This window comes from Danio aesculapii, chromosome 4 (genome assembly GCF_903798145.1).
Source record: "Danio aesculapii chromosome 4, fDanAes4.1, whole genome shotgun sequence".
NCBI lineage: Eukaryota > Metazoa > Chordata > Actinopteri > Cypriniformes > Danionidae > Danio > Danio aesculapii.
In genome coordinates, this window is record NC_079438.1 from 40,398,047 (window position 1) to 40,419,281 (window position 21,235).

General features: G+C 32.5%; 1 protein-coding gene across 1 annotated transcript in view; it reads left to right on the forward strand.

Moving 5' to 3' along the window:
- rap1b (RAP1B, member of RAS oncogene family) overlaps positions 1-21,235 on the forward strand; it is a 91,474-nt gene that overhangs the window by 68,278 nt on the left and 1,961 nt on the right. The window contains exons 5-7 of the mRNA XM_056455634.1: positions 6,619-6,759; positions 12,140-12,283; positions 21,117-21,232. Of these exons, the coding sequence (XP_056311609.1) occupies positions 6,619-6,759; positions 12,140-12,283; positions 21,117-21,203 (372 nt within the window). The 3' untranslated portion in view covers positions 21,204-21,232. The remainder of the gene's footprint in view (positions 1-6,618; positions 6,760-12,139; positions 12,284-21,116; positions 21,233-21,235) is intronic.

A 21,235-nucleotide genomic window follows, 5' to 3' on the forward strand; every position in this document is an offset into this window, starting at 1 on the left:
CATATATAGAAATTAAAAGATAATACAGTTAAATTCAAGCAAAATATTGCAAAACAATTACAACCTATAACATTTTTTTCCCTCTTTTTTTTTTATTTGTATTTAAGATTTTTTTATAACATATAACTTTGGCTGTACTAGTTTGTGGACCACTACCATAAGTTATTTTGTTAGATAAGCTCCAGATTTGGTTTCAGTACTGACTTATCTAATGTATATGCACAAATATAAAATGGTATAGCTTCCTATTAAAACTATGAATTTGAAAGATAGATTTGTGAGGGGTCTACTTGTATATGCTGAGCACTGTACACACAGTTTGGGGTATATCGTTTACAAATTGTAGTCTGTTTCTGATTACAGATTACATAGATTAGAGTGCTTTTATTAGGGAAAGTGTTTGGGCTACTTTTGGGATTACTATTAGATTTTAGACATTTTCATGATATTTACATGGTCATTAATATATTGTGAGTATTTATTAAATTCTGCATAATTTACTGCTGCTTTGTGAATGATTTGCAGTAAAGTCATTTACAAAAATGTAACTATTTTAGTTTAAAATGTAATATTATGTAATGGCAAGTATTATGTTTTGTTTTGTTTTATGTATTATGTATCTATTTTGTTGTTCTGTTTAGTTCAGTTTTATTAAGTTGAAACGAGTTCTTATTTTCCATTTTATTTCTTTGCAGTAGAGTGGCAAGTTATTGGAAAATTGATATTGGTTTTATTTTATTATTCTGCAATAAATATTGCGATATGAATACAGTTTCAGAAGATGGTTTGGATAGCTCTATTTGACTGTTTTCTGGGGAGTCTAACAGTATTCAGGTACAAAAATTTCATGCAAAAAAATTTTTTTTCTTACTTTGTTTTGTCTTGTTTCTAGTCCAAATATCAAAGACAAGTTCTTAGAGCAGATGAAAAATATTGTTTAGTTTTCAGCGTCAGAGGAAAATTAGGAGTTTTTTGCTTGTTTAAAGGAAATTATCTGCCAGTGGGATAAGTGAAATAATCTTGTTTTTGCTTTGAAATGTAGATATTTAGACTAAATAAGAATAATTTTTTTCCATAAATCATATAAATTTCATATAAAAACAATAATTAAATACAGTTCTGTAGCTCCTGGTCAACTGTAATTCAGACTGGACATTGCATATCTTGTGATGTGACTATTGCGGATGCGCACATTGCGATATCGATGCTGAAACGATACATTGTGCAGCCCTACTACGAAGTGACTTTGAAACATCTTTATGAATTTAAAATAAAATAAATTTTGAGCTGTATTTTTGGTGTTGAAAATATAAGTTTAAGTTATTTTCATTACATTTAAATTTTACTTTTACCATTGTCTTTTTAATAAGGGGGCAAATCAAAATTATTGGTTAAGTTTTATAACAATAATAAAAATAATAATAAATATTTTAATTATTGCTGTGAAAGTATAAATATTGTTCAGCTTTAAATGGTGTTGATTCATTTAATTCTCAACAATATGCTTTAAAAGAAAGTAAATTCAATATTTTTGTCATGTTAATCTGCCGATGAGTCAACAACATCTAGATAATGTGATAAAAACAGCTTTCATTTAAGCATTTCAAAGCTTTAAAGATTTGTCATTTCAGTCATATAATTGCTGTCAGCTAGTGTTTCAGATAGTATTTGAATTTCCCATGATGTCACAGCCCAGATAAAATCTTGACTGGTAACTTCCAGCGTCAGTGTGCATTAAGTCATCCGTGTTAACGTTTAACCAACAATCAAAAGATTAAATGGCTAGTTTAGATTCAAAGGCTTCAACACTGTAGATTGGAAATCCAAAAAAGTACCAGATTTAAAAATTAAACACACTAATCCTTTTTTGTTCTGCATGTGTCATGACCGTAGCTCACATGATCACTTTCCCCAGCTCTCCCCCCTACTGTAAGATAATTGATAACAAACTGTGCACATGTCCGTCTTCATGGCAGTCCTCATCTTGTACAGGTGCTCGAGGTCACCGAGCCATTTTGGCCCCTATGGGGGATAAAGACATGTTTTCAGTTCCACAAGCCCCCGTTTTACAACTCTAAGTTTGATGACAGATGGTGAATGTTGTCCTTGGGCTCTGTGTGCCAGAATGAAGCCACGGTCAAGTGAAACCGAGCCAGAGAAGCGGAGAATATTCCTGACGGAGATGCAGACTACAAATTGGCTATTTTTTTGTACAGTGGAATTGGATATTGTTGAGCAGTGCTAGTTCCAAATTAGCCATACTGTGGAGTATAAACTTAAATGCTGTGGGTGAGGACAAACTAGAAAAGTCAAAAGTGGAAGCTGAAATTTATTTCAAACTTTAAGACAAAACAGTTCATTTACACTGTAAAAAATGCATAGTTTCATACAACTCCATGTCGTCTCAACATAAATCGATCAAGTCAACTTAATTGTTTTTACAAATTTAGGTGTATTGAACATAAGTTGTCCCAAAAAAAACCTTAAGAATTGTGTCGTTTCATCTCACTTTATAAAAGTAGCTTAAACAAGCAGGAAAAGTCATGTTTTGAGTGCAAGTCAGTCTGTAATTGGTATAAACCGATTTTACAGTTATTAGGGATAATTGAGTGCGCCTCACACAGGTAAGTGGGCTTGACAAACCACCTGTAGAAAGCACACTCTTTCATCTCTCTGACACTTGCACTGGGCACATTCTTACAATTAGCACAAGAAAAACCCACAATGCATTTATTAAGTATGCTTCGCGCCAGTGAGTGGGCTTGACAAACCACCTGTGGAAACACTCTTCTCTTTCTCTCTCTATAAAAAACACTCCCCCTTATTCTAGCAGTTAATTCCCTGAGCAAGTACTAACAGTTCCTTTATATAATTAGCACTTGTGTGTACTGCCTCTCCTCTTAAATTGCCAACTCAAAGCTGGTTTATACTTTTGTTGCGAGTGATCGGCATGACCCACGACACCTGCCTTGCGCGTGCATTTATAGTTCTGCGTGCTGTTTGTGTTCTGCAATAGCACTTCCGAAACAATAGCTGGCAGTTGGTTTTTATGTTCCTCGGTGTTGTGTTTCTTCGCGGGTGTTTTGTTTTTTCTGAACGCTACATTAATGTACAAGTAGTTAATACTCGCTCATTCAGAGGCAGAAAACAGGCGGATGCACAACAACAATCATGAGGTAAACACAAAACAACAGTTTCCATCTGGAGCTCCTTCATGGGGCTCGACACTTGTAAACACTCGCTCCAACAGGTTCGTGTGGCTCTTGGTCCCGCCCACACTGGTCACAGCTAGCAAGTCCACCAATCACAGAGCATCGTTGCGATGTGTAGTTACATTTTTTGAGAGGTGCATGTCACCATCGGCGTCAGCCACGGCGAGGGCTATGCGGCTGTGCAAAGGCTTCTCCGTACCATTCACGTGGGCTTGCCGCAGAAGTATAAATCGGCCTTTAGTTGTAAGTCGCTTTGAACAAAAGCGTCTGCTTAATGACTAAATGCTTAATGACATTTTTAATTTTATTTTTTAGCTTTATTTTAGTCATAATTTCAATTTTCCTTCATTTTATTAGCAACGTCCAACAATCCAATCAATATCCGAAGGACAAAATCAAAGCTCTTCCTTAATTTTTTTTTCCTCATTCCACAAGCTGTAGCACTTTGATATGTCTCGATATGAGAAAAGGACAATCACAACTACTTCATGCCAACTTTAATCTCAAATAAACGCATAAAAAATGTTTGTGTTTACATAATATACACAATACACACAAAACTATTATGTATATATGAATACATTAATGTATACAAATGTTTATTCATATTTAAACAAAAAAGATTAATACATAACATAAAATTATAAATGAATATTAATATAAATGTCTATAAATGAACATCTATTGTCTTGTCTAAAATTTATTTTGATCCATTGGTTTGTAAATCATTTTAAATTATCAACATGTATGTGTGTGCAATTATGTATACATAATAATTATACAATGTACACACCCATATATTATTTATAAATACAAGCTTTTATTTTGTACACAATTAATCACAGTTAATTAAGTAGCACACATTTCGCATTTGGCCAAATTACAAAAAAAAGTCATCAACCATAAAATTATATATAAATAACAGTATATATGTAAATATATATTAAAAGTATTTGTGTGTGCATCCATATAAACATAATAAATGTACACAGTACAGGCACATATATTTTGTACAAGAGTTAACCTTTAAACAGCACTAAATCACAAATAAATATGAACATCTTGAGCACTTTTGTGCACTTTTGTGGTTGTTCATACACATTTAACATTGAAGTGTTTACACAATAAAAATATCTTATAAAATATTCTTTTTGACTACTTCTAAATGTGGAAAAACTGACAACCTCAAAACATTTTTGACACCATTTACACCGACATTTAGCATAATCTATTCATTATTGTTTTTAAGAAAACACATCTCAATACCAGGTGTAAACAAGGTTGTGGAAAGCAAAACTAGATGTTCTGAAGAATGTTAACACTGCTCTTTTCTTTAATATGAATAGACTAGTGTTGTTGTTACGCCCCATGGCTCACAATGACCTAACAAAAAAGAGTGACACCCAAGAAAGTCTAAATTCTATAACATAATTTATTAAAGAAACCGTTTTGATCAACTTAAAGCAAAAATATATAAATGTAGCAGTCAAGAATCAGTGGTGTGATTAAAAAAAAAGGATAATAGTGACCAACAGCTATCAAGCTCTAAAAAAAGATTAATTTGTTATGGAAGAAAGAAAGAGTTCATTGAGTTTATCTGTGTGGATTTCTCCTCCGCAATCTCAAAGCTCATGCCCACTCACTTGCAGGTTTAATGAGACACTGTCATGCTCTCTGGAGAAAATAAATCATTCTCCTCCGTAGCCATCCCTACACATACACACTTTACAACCATGTTTATTCTTCATGTTTTAAGCAAATATGGCCACACAAGCTGAGTGGCTACCAATGTGCTTTTGGCTTTATTAACGTTACATCACTTCTTATTAGGTCACATATACAAATACATACTGTATATGTGTCTGTATAATGTGTGTTCCCAAGTTGTTATATCATGGATATCAGTTCTGCATTATGCATAACAAGGGTGTATTTTTTGGATTAAACTTAACTGTAAAAATTGTAATTGTAAAATGTTTGTTAACCTTTTTTATACATTTAAAATGTATTTTTCTGTCAATCAAAGCTCAGTTTTTAGCTTTCTTGTCAGCTTCATAATCCTTCAGAAATCCTTCTGATCTGCCATAACTGTTGAAAACAATTGTTTTTGAGGAAACCGTTCTTTGATTGATAGGCGATTCAGAAGAATTTAAATTTCTTATTTGATTTAGATATCTTTTGTACTGACTTTGATCAGTTTAATGAACCATTCCCAAATAAAAGTATTCATTTCATTGGGAGGAACAGTCCTATTGACTAAAAATACTGATTAAATAGAAGTGGAAATTCTGTATTTAGATTTTAGTTTCTGGATTATTTACATGGAATACATTTTCTTATAAACAATCCGTGCTATTATGGTTTATTAATATTTACTAAGACACAGTGAAAAGTACATGGTTGCTTTAAAAATTTAATGGAATCAAATTAACCTCGTAAGTGATTTATTATAAGTTAACTTACACAAAACTGGCCTAAAACAGCTTGTATAAAAATAATAAGTTGGAATATGGAACAAAAAAAATAGGTTGGAACATTATTAACTTAGTATAAGAAGTTAAAATTAACATAAAAATATATGTTGTCATATTGATCATATCATTTTTACAGTGTACCGCTTTTATTATGTATTATTACAACAACAACAAAAAAAAACATTAAGGGTAAGGTTGTTGTTTTTTTTAAAACATGTCCATGTGGTCATGTAAGGTATTGCAGCTCTTTGCTGTTGCACTGTACACACTATGGAATCAATTCAGAAAGGTTTTGATGTATGCATAGACTATTTATATTTTTTGGTTATTGAGAGTCCTTATTATTTGTCCTCAAATGTCCTTTTTTTGGAAAAATAGTTCTATTTATTTAATCCTTCCATTTGATCATTTACTTTGTTGGATATATCGAAAAAAGATAAATGAACATGTTGAACTTGATGCATTTTTGCTTAACTTTACAATAAGTGTGTGATTTGTACAAAAAGAGTGATTTTTAACCTAAATTAAAGTCTTAAATCATTTAACTCAAAGTTAAACTCTCAAAATGTGCTCTACTATTCCCTTTTCAGCCTAAATAAATCCACTGTAAAAATTAATGTTTCTTGAATATGAATGAATAATGATGAACGAATAAATGATTGAACAATTCTTGACAACGTGTTTTGTCTTAACTTAAAATAACATATTGCTTTACCTTAATTTAAGTCAGTTTAATGTAAAAATTGCTGTTTACAGTTAAAGGTAAAAAAATGCACAGCTTTTACCCAATATCTTCTCTTTTTTTCTAGTTTCTTGTTACCTTATATTGCTCATACTCACTATAATTTTTTTGGCTGGTTTTGGAGATCCCTTGATTGGACTCCTCCGTTCTCTGTGTAAACTCATCCTCCTCTTCGTTCTCTCCCACTCAGGAACAATTCACAGCCATGAGGGACCTGTACATGAAGAACGGCCAGGGCTTTGCACTAGTTTACTCCATAACAGCACAGTCCACCTTCAACGACCTGCAGGACTTGAGAGAACAGATTCTGCGGGTCAAAGACACGGATGATGTGAGTCTTCATCCACATCACACCACTGTTCAAGCTATACCATGGACTTTGGAGAAGCTTACTTTTTGGGGAATGGGGGTTTGTGCGCTTACGTGTGCCTCAAAAGAGGACTTACAGTGACTTATTAAGATACACAACAGCTTAAAGTGTATCCACTTGCTTTATGCAATCATTTTATAGGATAAAGTACTTTATATTTATATATTTGAATTTATAGGACCAAGTTATACACTTTAAAAAAATAACAGTAAATTAGCTGTTTTCTGTATATTACAGCTTATTTATGCTTTTGAACTGCATTATTGGACCTTGATCTTCCTTCCAACAACTTTTAACCTTGAAAAGTTTGGAAAGATGACTTTTATTAACATTTTGAACAGTTTAAAGTAATATATTGTTGGGGTTGGTGCTGTGTATTGTGGTACAAAAATCTTGTAGTAAACTGCCAGTACATTTGCTGTTTATTTCTCTACATATTATCTCTTATACATTATATTATTTCATACTACTAAAAACTGTGAATAAAGGTCACTTTATTAAACTGTAGAGTTGAATTTTCAACATTAAAAGTTGACAGAGCAGAGATCAAGATCCCATAATTCAATTTACAGCTGTAAATAAATGAAAACACTTGTGAATCACAAAATACGGACTCTTTTAATTAATAAATATATTTTACAGTGTACTTTATTGACATAAATTGATACCTGAAACTATAAACAGCCACCAATACTCCATGCATTAATGCTAATGGCGTTTATAGTCATCTGTATTAAAGTTGATTAGGTTTGAATGTTCAATTAATTCATATTTTTGCAATTTTACACATAATAATCCATGATGATCACATGACATGAAACTGAAATCGCACATCAAAATAACATGCTGTCAAATCTTTCACATTTTGACCTATACAGTTTCGCAAATCAAGTTTTTAAGGAAGCCCATAGTCTTCTATCTGGCCTATAGTTCACACCCTGCACTTAACACTCAGCTCTAACTTTAGCTTTTATCGTGGCCTGTTTTTAAAGCCACCCTCAGCTCTTATATGCTTTCCAGTGTCAATAATGGTGGCCTCTCCGCTGCGAGGGGGATCGTCTTTGTTGATTTATAAGGACAGAGGTTTTGGCCTCTGCTGCTCTCTGTTTGACAGCTTTGGTTGGGCATGCAAACAGTTTAGTAGTTGAGTTTACTTGTGCATGCTTTTTTTATCTTTAGAGATGTTATCAATAGAGGTTTCTGGCTGTTCTTGTTTCAAAATGTGTAATGTAACTGCACAAACTGTACAGTGTAAACATGAAGTCTCTCTTTTTTTAATCAAAAATATTTTACACTCACATCAGATACATGTCAGAGCTCATACATCTGAGTACACTCACAAATATAAGCACAAATTCGGTATATCCTCTTTCTCTTTTTGCAGTATACAATATATGATATACATACACAAAAGCAACAAACTATGTACATTTAGGGAGTGATCCTTCTGATTTTAAGCTAACATTAAAATGTATTACATTAAAATGGGATGTTGCGTAATAGGTACATTTTTCCCAGAATGAAATAAATTGTTACATTTTTCTGATTTACAAATGCGGTAATTTGCTCCATTTTATAAATGTCCAAATATGAAGTCTCTTAAACATCTGGGGGTCTATACTCGGGCACAGATAAAGGAATAAGATTGACTATTTGTGAAAATGTTTAGATGACACAAAAATTAAGAAGTTTATTGCAATACTGACTAAATAAATTACTGAATAATATTTTTAATTAGGTAATATTTTATTAAATATAGATAAATACATTAATATTGTCTGTTTAATAACAAATATAGATAAATACATTAATATTGTCTGTTTAATTACAAATATAGATAAATTATTGAATAGTAATATGGATATACTACCTAAATATTGTCTGTTTCTAAATTTTGACAAATATCAATAACATAAATTAATTATTATGAACTTTTTTTATTATTAATTGTATAATGACTTAATGCCTTCAGTTTGTTTTGACCGACGAATATCAGAAGTGTGACCGCTAAATGAGGAATAGCAGAGGATTTAAAATCTGTTTATAATGTGGCCTTTTTATTCAGATTCAGTGATTTCAGATTCTCCCGAAACCTTTGTTATAATTTATGATTTAATAAAACATCTTTCGTCACCAAATCAAAAGCCATATAAATGTTTCTAAGAGCTTTAGGGATTTTTAACAGGAACATAGTATAACATAACATATAACATGAATTATGACATTACATAACATAACTTATAACATATAACATAACATATTGCATAACATAACAAAGCACAGCACAGCATAACATTAAATAGCGTAACATATAACATATTGTAGCATAACCTAACATACCATAACAACAGAACATAGCATAACAGATAACATAAAACGACATAACATAACATATAACATAGCATAACATAACAGCATAACATATATCAACATATGGAAATATCAGCATAACATGACATAACATAATAGCATAACATATAACAACATATGGCATAACAACATATTATAGCATAACATAACAGCATAACATATATTAACATATGGAAATAACAGCATAATATAGCATAAATTAAAATGACATAACATAATAGCATAACATATAACAACATATGGCATAACAGCATAATATAGCATAACATATAACATATGACATAATATATAGCATAACATAACAAAGCACAGCACAGCATAACGTTAAATAGCGTAACATATAACATAATATAGCATAACCTAACATAACAACAGAACATAGCATAACAGATAACATAAAACGACATAACATAACATATAACAGCAAAGCATAACATAACAGCATAACATATATCAACATATGGAAATAACAGCATAATATAGCATAAATTAACATGACATAACATAATAGCATAACATATAACAACATATGGAAATAACAGCATAATATAGCATAACATATAACATATGACATAACATATAGCATAATATAACAAAGCACAGCACTGCAAAAAATTAAATAGCGTAACATATAACATAATATAGCATAACCTAACATAACATAACAACTGAACATAGCATAACATATAACATAAAATGACATAACATATAACATAGCATAACATAATAGCATAACATATTACAACATATGGCATAACAGCATAATATAGCATAACATAACAGCATAACATAACAACATATGGAAATAACAGCATAATATAGCACAACATGACATAACATAACAACATAGCATAACATGACAGCATAACATTACAGCATAACAAATAATATATAGCATAACATAACAGCATAACATATAACAACATATGGCATAACAGCATAATATAGCATAACATAACATATGACATAACATATAGCATAACATAACAAAGCACAGCACAGTATAACGTTAAATAGCGTAACATATAACATAATATAGCATAACCTAACATAACATAACAACTGAACATAGCATAACAGATAACATAAAACGACATAACATGTAACATATAACATAGCATAACATAACATGACAGCATAACATATATCAACATATGGAAATAACAGCATAATATAGCATAAATTAACATGACATAACATAATAGCATAACATATTACAACATATGGCATAACAGCATAATATAGCATAACATAACAGCATAACATAACAACATATGGAAATAACAGCATAATATAGCACAACATGACATAACATAACAACATAGCATAACATGACAGCATGACTTAACACAGCATAACATAACAGCACAACAAATAACAACGTATGACATAACAGCGTAATAAAGCATAGGATAACATAACAACATAGCATAAAATAACAGCATGACATAACGCATAACACAGCATGACACATAACATAATATAGCTTAACATATAACATAACATAACATAACATGAACAAGATAAACGATTATAAATGAACAAATCTAACTTGTTCACAGTCATAAAATTAAAAGTAATTGACTTCCTGTTGTTTTGACACTGCCAAATGTGTGAACATCCCTTAAGTTATAGTTTCCTTTGTCACAAATTTGGCTAAGCTTGGATTGAAACACGGCCAACAATATTAGAGGAAATGAGCCCCTGTGAAAGGTGTGTCAGTGTGTGTGTTTTTGTATCTCAGTGAGTGTGTGTATGAGAACAGGTTCTGAATGGATTCTGAGAAAGGTGATATAGTGCGATGACCTCAGTTGACCTGTTTTATTTTAGTCCACTTCCTGAACTGATTTGACACTGGGTGTTTGGGTTATTTATTCCATCTTTGCAACCTGGTTCACTTTTTTATCCTGTACGTAATATGTCCATTTCCCTGTTACCTTGAAAATATCTGCTAAAATTGAATGCAAATGCTGCGTCTTACAGTTTCACTTCTGCTGCGATATCTGAACGGTTTCGCTGGAGTTGTGTGGGAGATTTTTGTTGTTTTTTTTGGTGTGTGTTTGGTTTTGTATGCAAATATGAATGCATGTTGAGCTTTAAAATGACCAAAGGGATTTCTTTTTCTATTAAGTGAGGATAACAGCTGCTGTAAACTGTAGCACCTCAAGAATGATTTCTGCTAGTTTAGCAACATTGTTTTTGCTAATGTCTCTAAATAGCTCCCTCGATGGAAAACAGACATCAGGAAATTATGATTTTTTTTTTTTTTCAATAATCAGATCAGCTACTTTATTACTTCTCCATAATGTGCTGAAAATTCAAATCAATTGCTTTCCATTGGACAATTATGGAACGAAATAGAGAGTATTACACTGCTGAAAAGAATGTATATATGTTAATTATGTCTTAAAATGAAACCAATTGTGCTGCCATAATTTTCAAATGCATATATAGTAGACTTACACACATATAGTACATGAATACATACATACCTACATTCATACATACATAAATAAATATTATTTAAGTCAGTAAACCACTGAATAATTATTAATTAAATTACTGGTTTAAAGAGGTCTAAAAATGGATGTTCAAATGTGTATACTATGCTTAGCGATAAGGCATTTTCTATGCACTTTTGGGAAGATTAGTAATTGCAATGGTTATACAAACAACAGTAAAAAAAAATAACAATAAAACCAATATTTCTGATCCAATTGTTTACTGATTTTATTAGCCACAGTTAATCATGTTTAAATAACAACAACAGCAAAAACTGATTGTGAAATGTTAAGAAAAGACGATGATTTCATTCTCAGGCGCATCATTAAAAATCTATTTTTTCTAATATTCAGATTTTTGGGAAGTTTTGGAGGTGCAGAAACTCTGAAACTCACAGTATTTTATTGCAGAGTAACATTTAATTTTGTAAGTATCACACTAAACTAAAGTGTTTGGGGTCTGGTTGTAGGTGCCGATGATCCTGGTGGGCAATAAGTGTGATCTGGAGGACGAGAGGGTGGTGGGCAAGGAGCAGGGGCAGAATCTGGCCCGGCAGTGGAACAGCTGCGCCTTTCTGGAGTCCTCTGCAAAATCCAAGATTAACGTCAATGAGGTGAGCGTCTATGTTACCATAATGCTGCAGAACGTCACATTTCTGATGTTAAAGAGAGTTCACTATACACTCTTAATGATGCTGGTTTGCTTTAGCCCAGCATTGGGTCAAATATTAACAAACCCAAGAGAAGGATTAAAAACAAGATAGCATTTGCTTAGTGTATATGACTTTATTCAAGGATTTATGTATAGGAATATATGGCTACTTTTTAATTGTTGCACCTGGATATGTCTCTTTTCTGACAATGCTGGGTTATTTCAACCCAGAAATGGGTCAAATATAGACAAAATCAACCACTATTTAGTATTTGCATACTATATAGTTTGCAAAACACAACACAAAAACGTGCTGGACTATTTAAACCCAAGTTCACACACTCTGAAAAATGCTGGGCTGGAAAATAACCCAACCATAACCAAGGCGCTGTGTTATTTTGCTGTGTAGGTTTACTAATTTAGCCCAGAATGCTTGGTCGTTTATTTTAATCCAACCAGTGGGTCAGGGTAACCGTGTTGTTAGGATTAATATAACTTAAACATTGGGTTATTTGTTGTTTCATTGCCTTGCTACCTTTATATTAGCAGATATTACTAATAAAAGTAAATAACAATCACAAATGAATGCAAAATTAATATTTTTCAATCGTTACACAGCCCAAAATCTATTAAATGAGATTTCACATGGGAAACACCCATACACTCTCACATTCACACAGAGTCATACACTATGGCCAATTTAGGTTATCCAATTTACTTATAGGGCAAACCCATGCAAACACAGGCCAACTCCACACAAAATTGCCAACTGACCCATGCAGCCGGGATTCGAACCAGCGACTTTCTTGCTACACATAAACATATAAAACCAAACTGTTTTATATGTTATAGCTGTTTAATGCAGGTCTGTTTTATCTTATATTTATTTGAGAACACAACAGAACACCCAAACATACACATATACACAAAATACTGAATTGTTAATACCCAACGTTGGGTCAAATATGGATATCCCAAGACTAGTTTAAATTTTAAGTTAAATTTAAATGACACTTTTTAACCCAATGGTTGGGTTTGTATATATTTTTATTCTTTAAATATAGGAATTTAAACAGGTGACCTTTGTGTGATTGTTATCTTTGTGCTTTAAAATTGAAAACTACTACATAAAAGTACTTGGGCTGTATATTAGCCTGATGTTGTCCCGGGTCTGTTTTGTGGAGGTTTGTTTCAGACTCGGTTTGTCTTCTGACATGCCTGTGTTGGCGTCACCATAGAGCTGCTCTTCTGTGAGAACAGTGTCATTGTCAGCGAGTGATATCTCTCCATGAAAGCGCAGTCACACATTAGTCAAACAGCAGTCAGCTGCGCCGGCCGGACACACAGCGGCCTTTTGTGAGCGTAAAGATTCCTGCCTACATGACATAGAGCTGCTTTGAGTTCACTCAGTACGACCGTGCTCAATTACTTCTCCTTACAAGCAGAGTTATATGAAAGCCTGTGTGGTTTCTGAAGGTTTACCACAGGCCGGATGATTTGAGGCCCTCGCTCCAGGATTACTTATTCGTTTGTGTCAAAAGTGCAAACCTGAGTATCTTTAACACTCCAACCACAATTGAGTACAGTCATGTGAAGAAATTAGGACACCATTTTTTTGTATCAAGTAGTCATTTAAAATAGATATTAAAATTTAGAAGATGAAACCTCAGATGATCATCTCACATCATGCCAGTATTTATTTAACAAAAGTAAAGCAGGATAGAAAAGGCATCGATTCAGATGCTTGTAGATCCACTGTCATCAATAATTACTTAAAGCAATCCTTTTATTTCTGTATGACCTTCTCAGTCTCATTTTGGAGCTCTAGACTATTCAACACCTTGATTTTTTTGCTTTTCTTCTTCAGCTTCAGTCCTGTTGTAAGTTTGCTGATGTGATTATAGGATCATTGTGTTGTTGCATGTGCCAATTTTGTGTTAACACTCAGCTGAAGACTTGAGAACGACAAACTGCTCAAACTTCTGCTAATGATCAGTTAACACGTTTGATTAGAAGTACCTGGATTATGTTGTTGTTCATCTTAGGTTTTCATTTTCCCAATTTTAAGACCTGCCAAACATTTAATGCATTTTTAAAATCATGATATGGAAAAATGTAAATATTGGGTGTCTTTTTCACAAAACTGGATCTAAAATGTCTGCTGTGTTTGACATGACATGTTATGACTAAATGTTATGGCTCTGTCCTGGCAAATTAATGTCTACAGGCATGAAATTAATATATTCAGTCATCTAAATCAGGGGTTCCCAAAGTTTTCATTCCACGACCCCCCAAAATAACAATGCCAGTGACTTGCGACCCCCAATATCCTCTGAGGTGGTTATGAATATATAAACTTTGCACACAATGGTGCACACATACCAATAGGCCATAGTGTATTCATCATTTAATATTGAAGAATGCCACTCGGAGATCATCCTCCATGTTAAGTTATTTTTGATGTATGTGAGTCCCGTAAAGGTGTCAGAAAGTTGAACCTGGTGCCATAAAATCAATGTGCGGTCTCTTTAATATAACGTAATCACCCCAGGGGTCACAAAAAAAATTAAAAATCCAAAGGCTGTTGGCTTTTTATTTGCATGTTGTTGTTTTTTGTTCTGTAGGTTAGGGATAAAATATGGTAATTGCAATAGTTTAATAAAATGAATTTGATTTTTAGAAATTACCAAGTGCAACCCCCACCCCCCAACCTGATTGTCCTGACCCCCACTTTGGGAACCACGGATCTAAATTATGCTGTAACCAGTATGCAATACTCACTCTTGATGTCAGTTCACAATAGGACTCACCATCACTCATGGTATTTAATGCTTCTAATACCAGTTTATTAATCTTCTATCCATTGCAAATTAAACTAATCACTGGCATCTCAGTGAGTAAGCAACACTCGGTGCCTAGCAACATAGAATGCTAAAACATAAGCAGTGCGAAAACAAAGGCATTGTAAGTACATTTAAATGTAAACCAGGTTTTATCCAAACTCTTTTTAGCAACAGGGAGTGGTAAATAACATCTTTTTAGTAAAGGGGACAGTTGGAAAAGTCTGTTTTGTACATTTTTACCATGTGGCTATTCTAGTGTTAAAGTCTCCAACTCTTCTGTAAGCGAAATGCGGATACTGATTTAATGGATCTCTCTCAATAAGATAATGAGGAACTTCAGTCGCGATTGACCACCGTCAAAGTGATTCATCGCTCTCGGTTAACTCAGCCAGAGAGCTTCACTTTTTACAGGCATTCATGGTTCTTTTTATTCCTTTTTTATTTTTACAGCGCAAAGTGAAAAAAACACACTCATAATTAGTCAGCAAGTTTGCATGCACACTAATAATAAGGTAACTATTTAAAATCAGTCTACTGAAATAACCAGCTTTACTATCTTGCATACCATGTAAATAAGACTATATTGAAAATCAAGATGGTGAATATCAGTGGTGATGTCTAAATGAAAACATGCACGTCTGTTTGTTATAGTTGTGATGTTAATTACAGGATTATAAGCTCTAGAGAATTTGAAAACTACAATAGGGAAATTTGCACTGACTTTATGAATTGGTAGATAAATAGTTTGTAAAATAGTTATGCTAATTTATGAGATCAGGCTGTCTCCTCTTTTGATTTTTATTTGCATCCTTTGTGCACCCAAATCCCACCACTAAACCCCAACCATAATTGGGCGATGAGCAAATCATACTGAAAAATGTTTGAATGAGATTGTACAAACTGTACCAATTAGCCACTAAATCTAAAAGTTCTGAATTGCCATGAGATTGTGATTATAGATCTTTGAAAATTTAAGGTGAGACTTGAAATTTTAGACTTTGGCTCTTCAGAACGTGTAATGTGTCTGATTTCAAAAATACAACATATTTTATATGAACACAACAAAAATTCTCCTGCACTGAGCCATAAATCCCCACTTCAGCAGCACTAACATACACCAAAATCACAGTTTTGTTCAAATCTATATTCTGAATGTTTTTACTGAGGGATTTATCCATATATAATATACCTGATTATATAATCACTGTTTATATAACAGTTTTAATAAAGATTAATTAAAAGAGACTCCCAAAATCCCAAATCTGTGATTTGACTTGATTTGATTTGAATTTTGAACCCAGATGTATGTCCTAAATGTATGCAAATTAGTGCACATCTAATTAAAATGCATCATTTGCATATTTTAACATGACATATTAGAATTCTATTAGTTATAGAATTTTTTTCAAATTCTTAATGCAGTCAAATAACTGGGTAAATAGGGTTTCCAGTATATGCATTGCTGGGATTTACTGTAATCACCTGCAGTGTCTTGTCTTAAGACTGAGTTTCCAATATATTCATCAGTGGGATTTACTGCATTCACCTGCAGTGTCTTAACTCTGGGTTTCACTCACAAACACTTACTCTTGCTGAATGCGCTCAAATCTACCATGAAGACCCTTTTACATCTGCGCTAATACGGTAGACCCAACAGAATGCAGGTTAAAGTGTTTACGCAAATTGGGGTGATGGGCAAAAATCCACGTTGATCAGCTTATGTTTAAGCTGTTTATGGTCTTATGGAGAATGGTCCGGCACATTTACATGACCACACACATTTTCAGCTTACTGAATGCGGATTGATTAGCATATAAGACAAAGAAATAAAATATGGAAGTGATTTAGTACTCTTTATTTGTGTCACCTCCATGCTTTTATACTAGGGTCGTTTCAAAACTATGGGGCTTTTAAACCTGGGAACTTTTGCTAGATAAATATTAGTTGTTTTGTAAAAAAAAATGTTAAAGTAAATAAATAAGGGGGTTGTTTTGAGTTTTTTTGTGTTCTTTTGATGTTGTTCTTTTTGACTTTTGATGTTTAAATTATTATTTGTTTATTTTATGTTTAGATTGTTTTTTGCTTTGTTTTGTTGAGTTTTTGTTTTGATGTTTTGTTTTTTGGATTTGGTTTTGTCTTGGTTTGGATGTGGATGTTTGTTCGCTGTGGATTTGAGTTATTTTAAATATTGTATTAATATAATATTTAATATATAATTAATAGTTTATAATTAATAGAAATATTATTGAAATATAAAGATCATTTCATTGCAAAAGACATAGCTTTACATTTGTTTTGATTTTTGCTTGGTCTCTGATTTGTTTGTTTTTGTTTATACGTTTTATTAATATCACTAGGTTAATTTCCATACCAAAGTTACAGAACTTTAATTCAGAAATTTAATTCTAAAGTTTTGATTCAAAACTTATCATGTCAAAATAATGTCACATAGTTGATATTTAGTGCACATCTAAAACTGCTTTCATTGGTAGAACAAAATATATTTCCAACAGTTATTGTATGCCATTTACTTGGCTAAAATGGACTTTCTTGAACAAAGCACAACCCACAACTACAGTAATTAGACAGGACATGACCGGATTAGACAGGAACATTTTCTCTCCCTCCAAGTTGCTGCTGTGGTCAAATCATCTTGTTTATCAGCTTCCATTTAATGAATGAAGTAAAAAAAGTCCTTATTGATCTGTAGAGGTTTAAGCAAGTCCATTTGCTCCCTTTATCTTTATACTGCAGCTACTTTATGCTGATTGTCCAAACCTTTTAGCAAGGTGCGTCCTGTACTTCTGCATCTGTTTATCAGTGTAACTGAGATCATCTGTACAGTATGTGTGTAGCGAAGCGCAGATTATGAGCTTATCCTTCTCAACTCGCATCTCCTCACAACACATGGCGGCAGAGATATTCTGCATTACCAGGACTGTTGAACATCAGTTGCACATGTCTAATTATGTGTCTGTTACTATCCACTTGTGACATTATGAATCACTGTCTGATATAAACATGATTTTCAATAGTATTCCAGCACACCATGAGGATGTTCGTACTATTTGTTGTGGGCTGTTGGCACCGGTTGAACCCAGAAACTATGACGTCAGACTTAACAAGCGGATAGTTTATCTCTGGCCATTGTGTAAAAGCTGCAGATGTTGTGTGGAAATGACTGATAATGCAGGAGCTGTTTTTGTCCCGCTGGGAGCCCAACATCTGTACGAGGAAGCGTCCACACCTCTCAATGACTGATTTGTGTCTGTTTCTTACTAGTATTCGTCGTCTCCAGTTTGTGAGGCATTGTACACATATTTTAGTTGTTTGTAAAAGTCTCCCTCTGGATATGCTTGGAATTCCGAGTCGGTTGTCTGTTTGTGCTGTAAATCTGATCTTATTTCCACAAGGCAGACAGTTTTCACGTCTTTAGACACGGCAAACAATAATTAGCATAAGTTTGACTGTGACTCTTAAGAAAAGATATTTCTTTTTTGGTTTTGGGTGTTTACAGTAGTTTGTGTTTCTATTTTTATTTAGTTTTTATTTGTTTAGTTTGTTGTTTTTGTTTAGTTTTGGTGTTTGTTTGTTTGTTTTTGTTTTGTTTGTGTTTTTAATGTGTTTTGTTTTAGATTTGTTTGTTTTTGAGTTTTGCGTGTTTTTATTTAGCTTTGGTTGTTTTTTGTTTAGTTTTTACTGTAGTTCAGTGTTTTGCCTTTTGTGTTCTGTGTTTTCGTTTTGTTTGAGTTTTGTTTTCAACATTTGTTTTGGCTTTAGGGTTTGCTTTGTGTGTTTAGTTTTTGTTTTGAGTATTTTTTTTTTCTTTTTACTTGTTTTTTTTTGTCATTACGAGAGACGTCAGACTTAAGCAGATAATTGTGTAGGAATGTTTATAGTAGTTTGTGTTTTATTTTGATTTGTTTTTGTTTGCTTAGAATTTTAGTTTTGATGTATGCTGTTTTATTTGTGTTTGGTTTGTAGTTTTCGTAGTGTTTCTTTGCTTTGAGTTTTGATTTTAAATATATATTTTTTATATTTTAATTTAGTTTTGTGTATTTTTTTTATTTTTTGTTTTAGTTTGTAAGTATTTTTCTTATTACATTTTAGTTTGTGTGTTTTTTTTTATTTAGCTTTGAGTTGTTTTTTGTGTTTAGATTTTAGTTCAATGTTTTTTGTTTTGTTTGAGTTTGGCTTTCAACATTTGTTTGGAGTTTTTTTTTTCTCGTTTTGCTTTGTTTTCTTGTGTGTTTAGTTTTTGTTTTGAGTTTATTTATTCTTTTACTTTCCGTTTTTTTATCATCATGAGAAACAGTTACATCAGACTTAACAAGCAGATAGTTGTGTAGGAATGTTTATAGTAGTCTGTGTTGCTATTTTTACTTTGATTTGTTTACGTTGGTTTGTTAAGAATTGTTTTTTAAGTTTGCGGTTTTATATTTGTTTTTTGTATAGTTTTTTTTGTGTTTCTTTGCTTTAAGTTTTGATTTAGATTTTTTTTTAATTTTGTGTTTTTACATTTTAATTTTGTATTTTTTTTTTTTTTGTTTTAGTTTGTGTATTTTTTTATTTTTTCTTTGAGCTGTTTTTGTGTTTAGTTTTTAGTTCAGGGTTTTGCCTTGTGTTTTTGTTTTCTTTGAGCTTTACTTTCAACATTATCTTTAGTATTGTTTTGAGCTTAGCTTGTTTAGTTTTTGTTTTGAGTTGTTTTTTTTCTTTTTTTTTCTTTTACTTGGTTTTTGGTTTTGTCATTATGAGGTATTGGTATTGGTTTTGTATAACTATGATGTCAGACTTAATGAGCAGATAGTTGTGTAGGAATGTTTTTAGTAATTTGTTTTATTTGTTTTTGTTTGCTTAGAGTTTTTTGTATAGTTTGCTTAGTGTTTCTTTGCTTTTAGTTTTGATTTCAAATATTTTTAGGGTTTTTCTTTAGTTTTGTGTATTTGTTTTATTTGTTTTTTTAATTTGTTTTCAAGTATTATTATATTTTAGTTCGTGTTTTTTTTTATTTAGCTTTAAGTTAGTTTTTAGTTCAGTGTTTGCCTTGTGTTTTTGTTTTGTTTGAGCTTTGCTTTCAACATTTCTTCATTCATTCATTAATTTTCTTATCTGCTTAGTCCCTTTATTAATCCGGAGTCGCCACAGCGGAATGAACCTCCAACTTGTCCAGCACATGTTTTACGCAGCAGATGCCCTTCCAGCTGCAACCCATCTCTGGGAAACATCCACACACTCACCCACACTCATACACTATGGACAATTTATTTTACCTAATACCGCATGTCTTTGGACTGTGGGGGAAACCGGAGCACCCGGAGGAAACCCACGTGAACGCAGGGAGAACATGCAAACTCCACACAGAAACGCCAACCGCCCCAGCCGAGGCTCGAACCAGCGACCTTCTTGCTGTGAGGCGACAGCACTACCTACTGCGCCACTGCGTCGCCTTAACATTTCTTTGAGTAATATTTTAAGGTTAACTTGAGTTTTGAGTTTAGTTTTTTTAGAGAGTTGTTGTTTTATTGATTTTTTTTTTCTTTTACTTTTTGTTTTTGTCATTATGAGAAACAGGTCTTGTATATTATAGTATTTTTGGCCTTCTTACAAACCTAATCTGACAATACATGCATGACAATTCTCTATCTCTAAAATATGTTGTTTTTTTTGCCGAAGCATTGCAAATAACATAGGCAATGAATAAAGAGGTGATTATAAATGACATATATACATACATTTAAAAAACATCTAACAAACAAGAAAAAAGACTAGCATTGTGTTTAAAAATGAAGTAATTAAAAAACTATGGTAAAATAAATAAATTAAAGTAAAGTTCTGGTGCTATAAAATGTTTTTGTGTTGTGATGGAAGGCAATTTATCATTTTCTTTTTTGCTTTGAAGTGTATAATTAATTAAAATTCAATTCTCTCTTTCTCTCCCTCTCTCCACAGATTTTCTATGACCTGGTTCGGCAAATCAACAGGAAAACTCCAGTAACTGGAAAGCCACGCAAAAAGTCCACCTGCCAGCTGCTCTAATACACAGCTGTTCTTTTGCTCTGAGCCAGGTA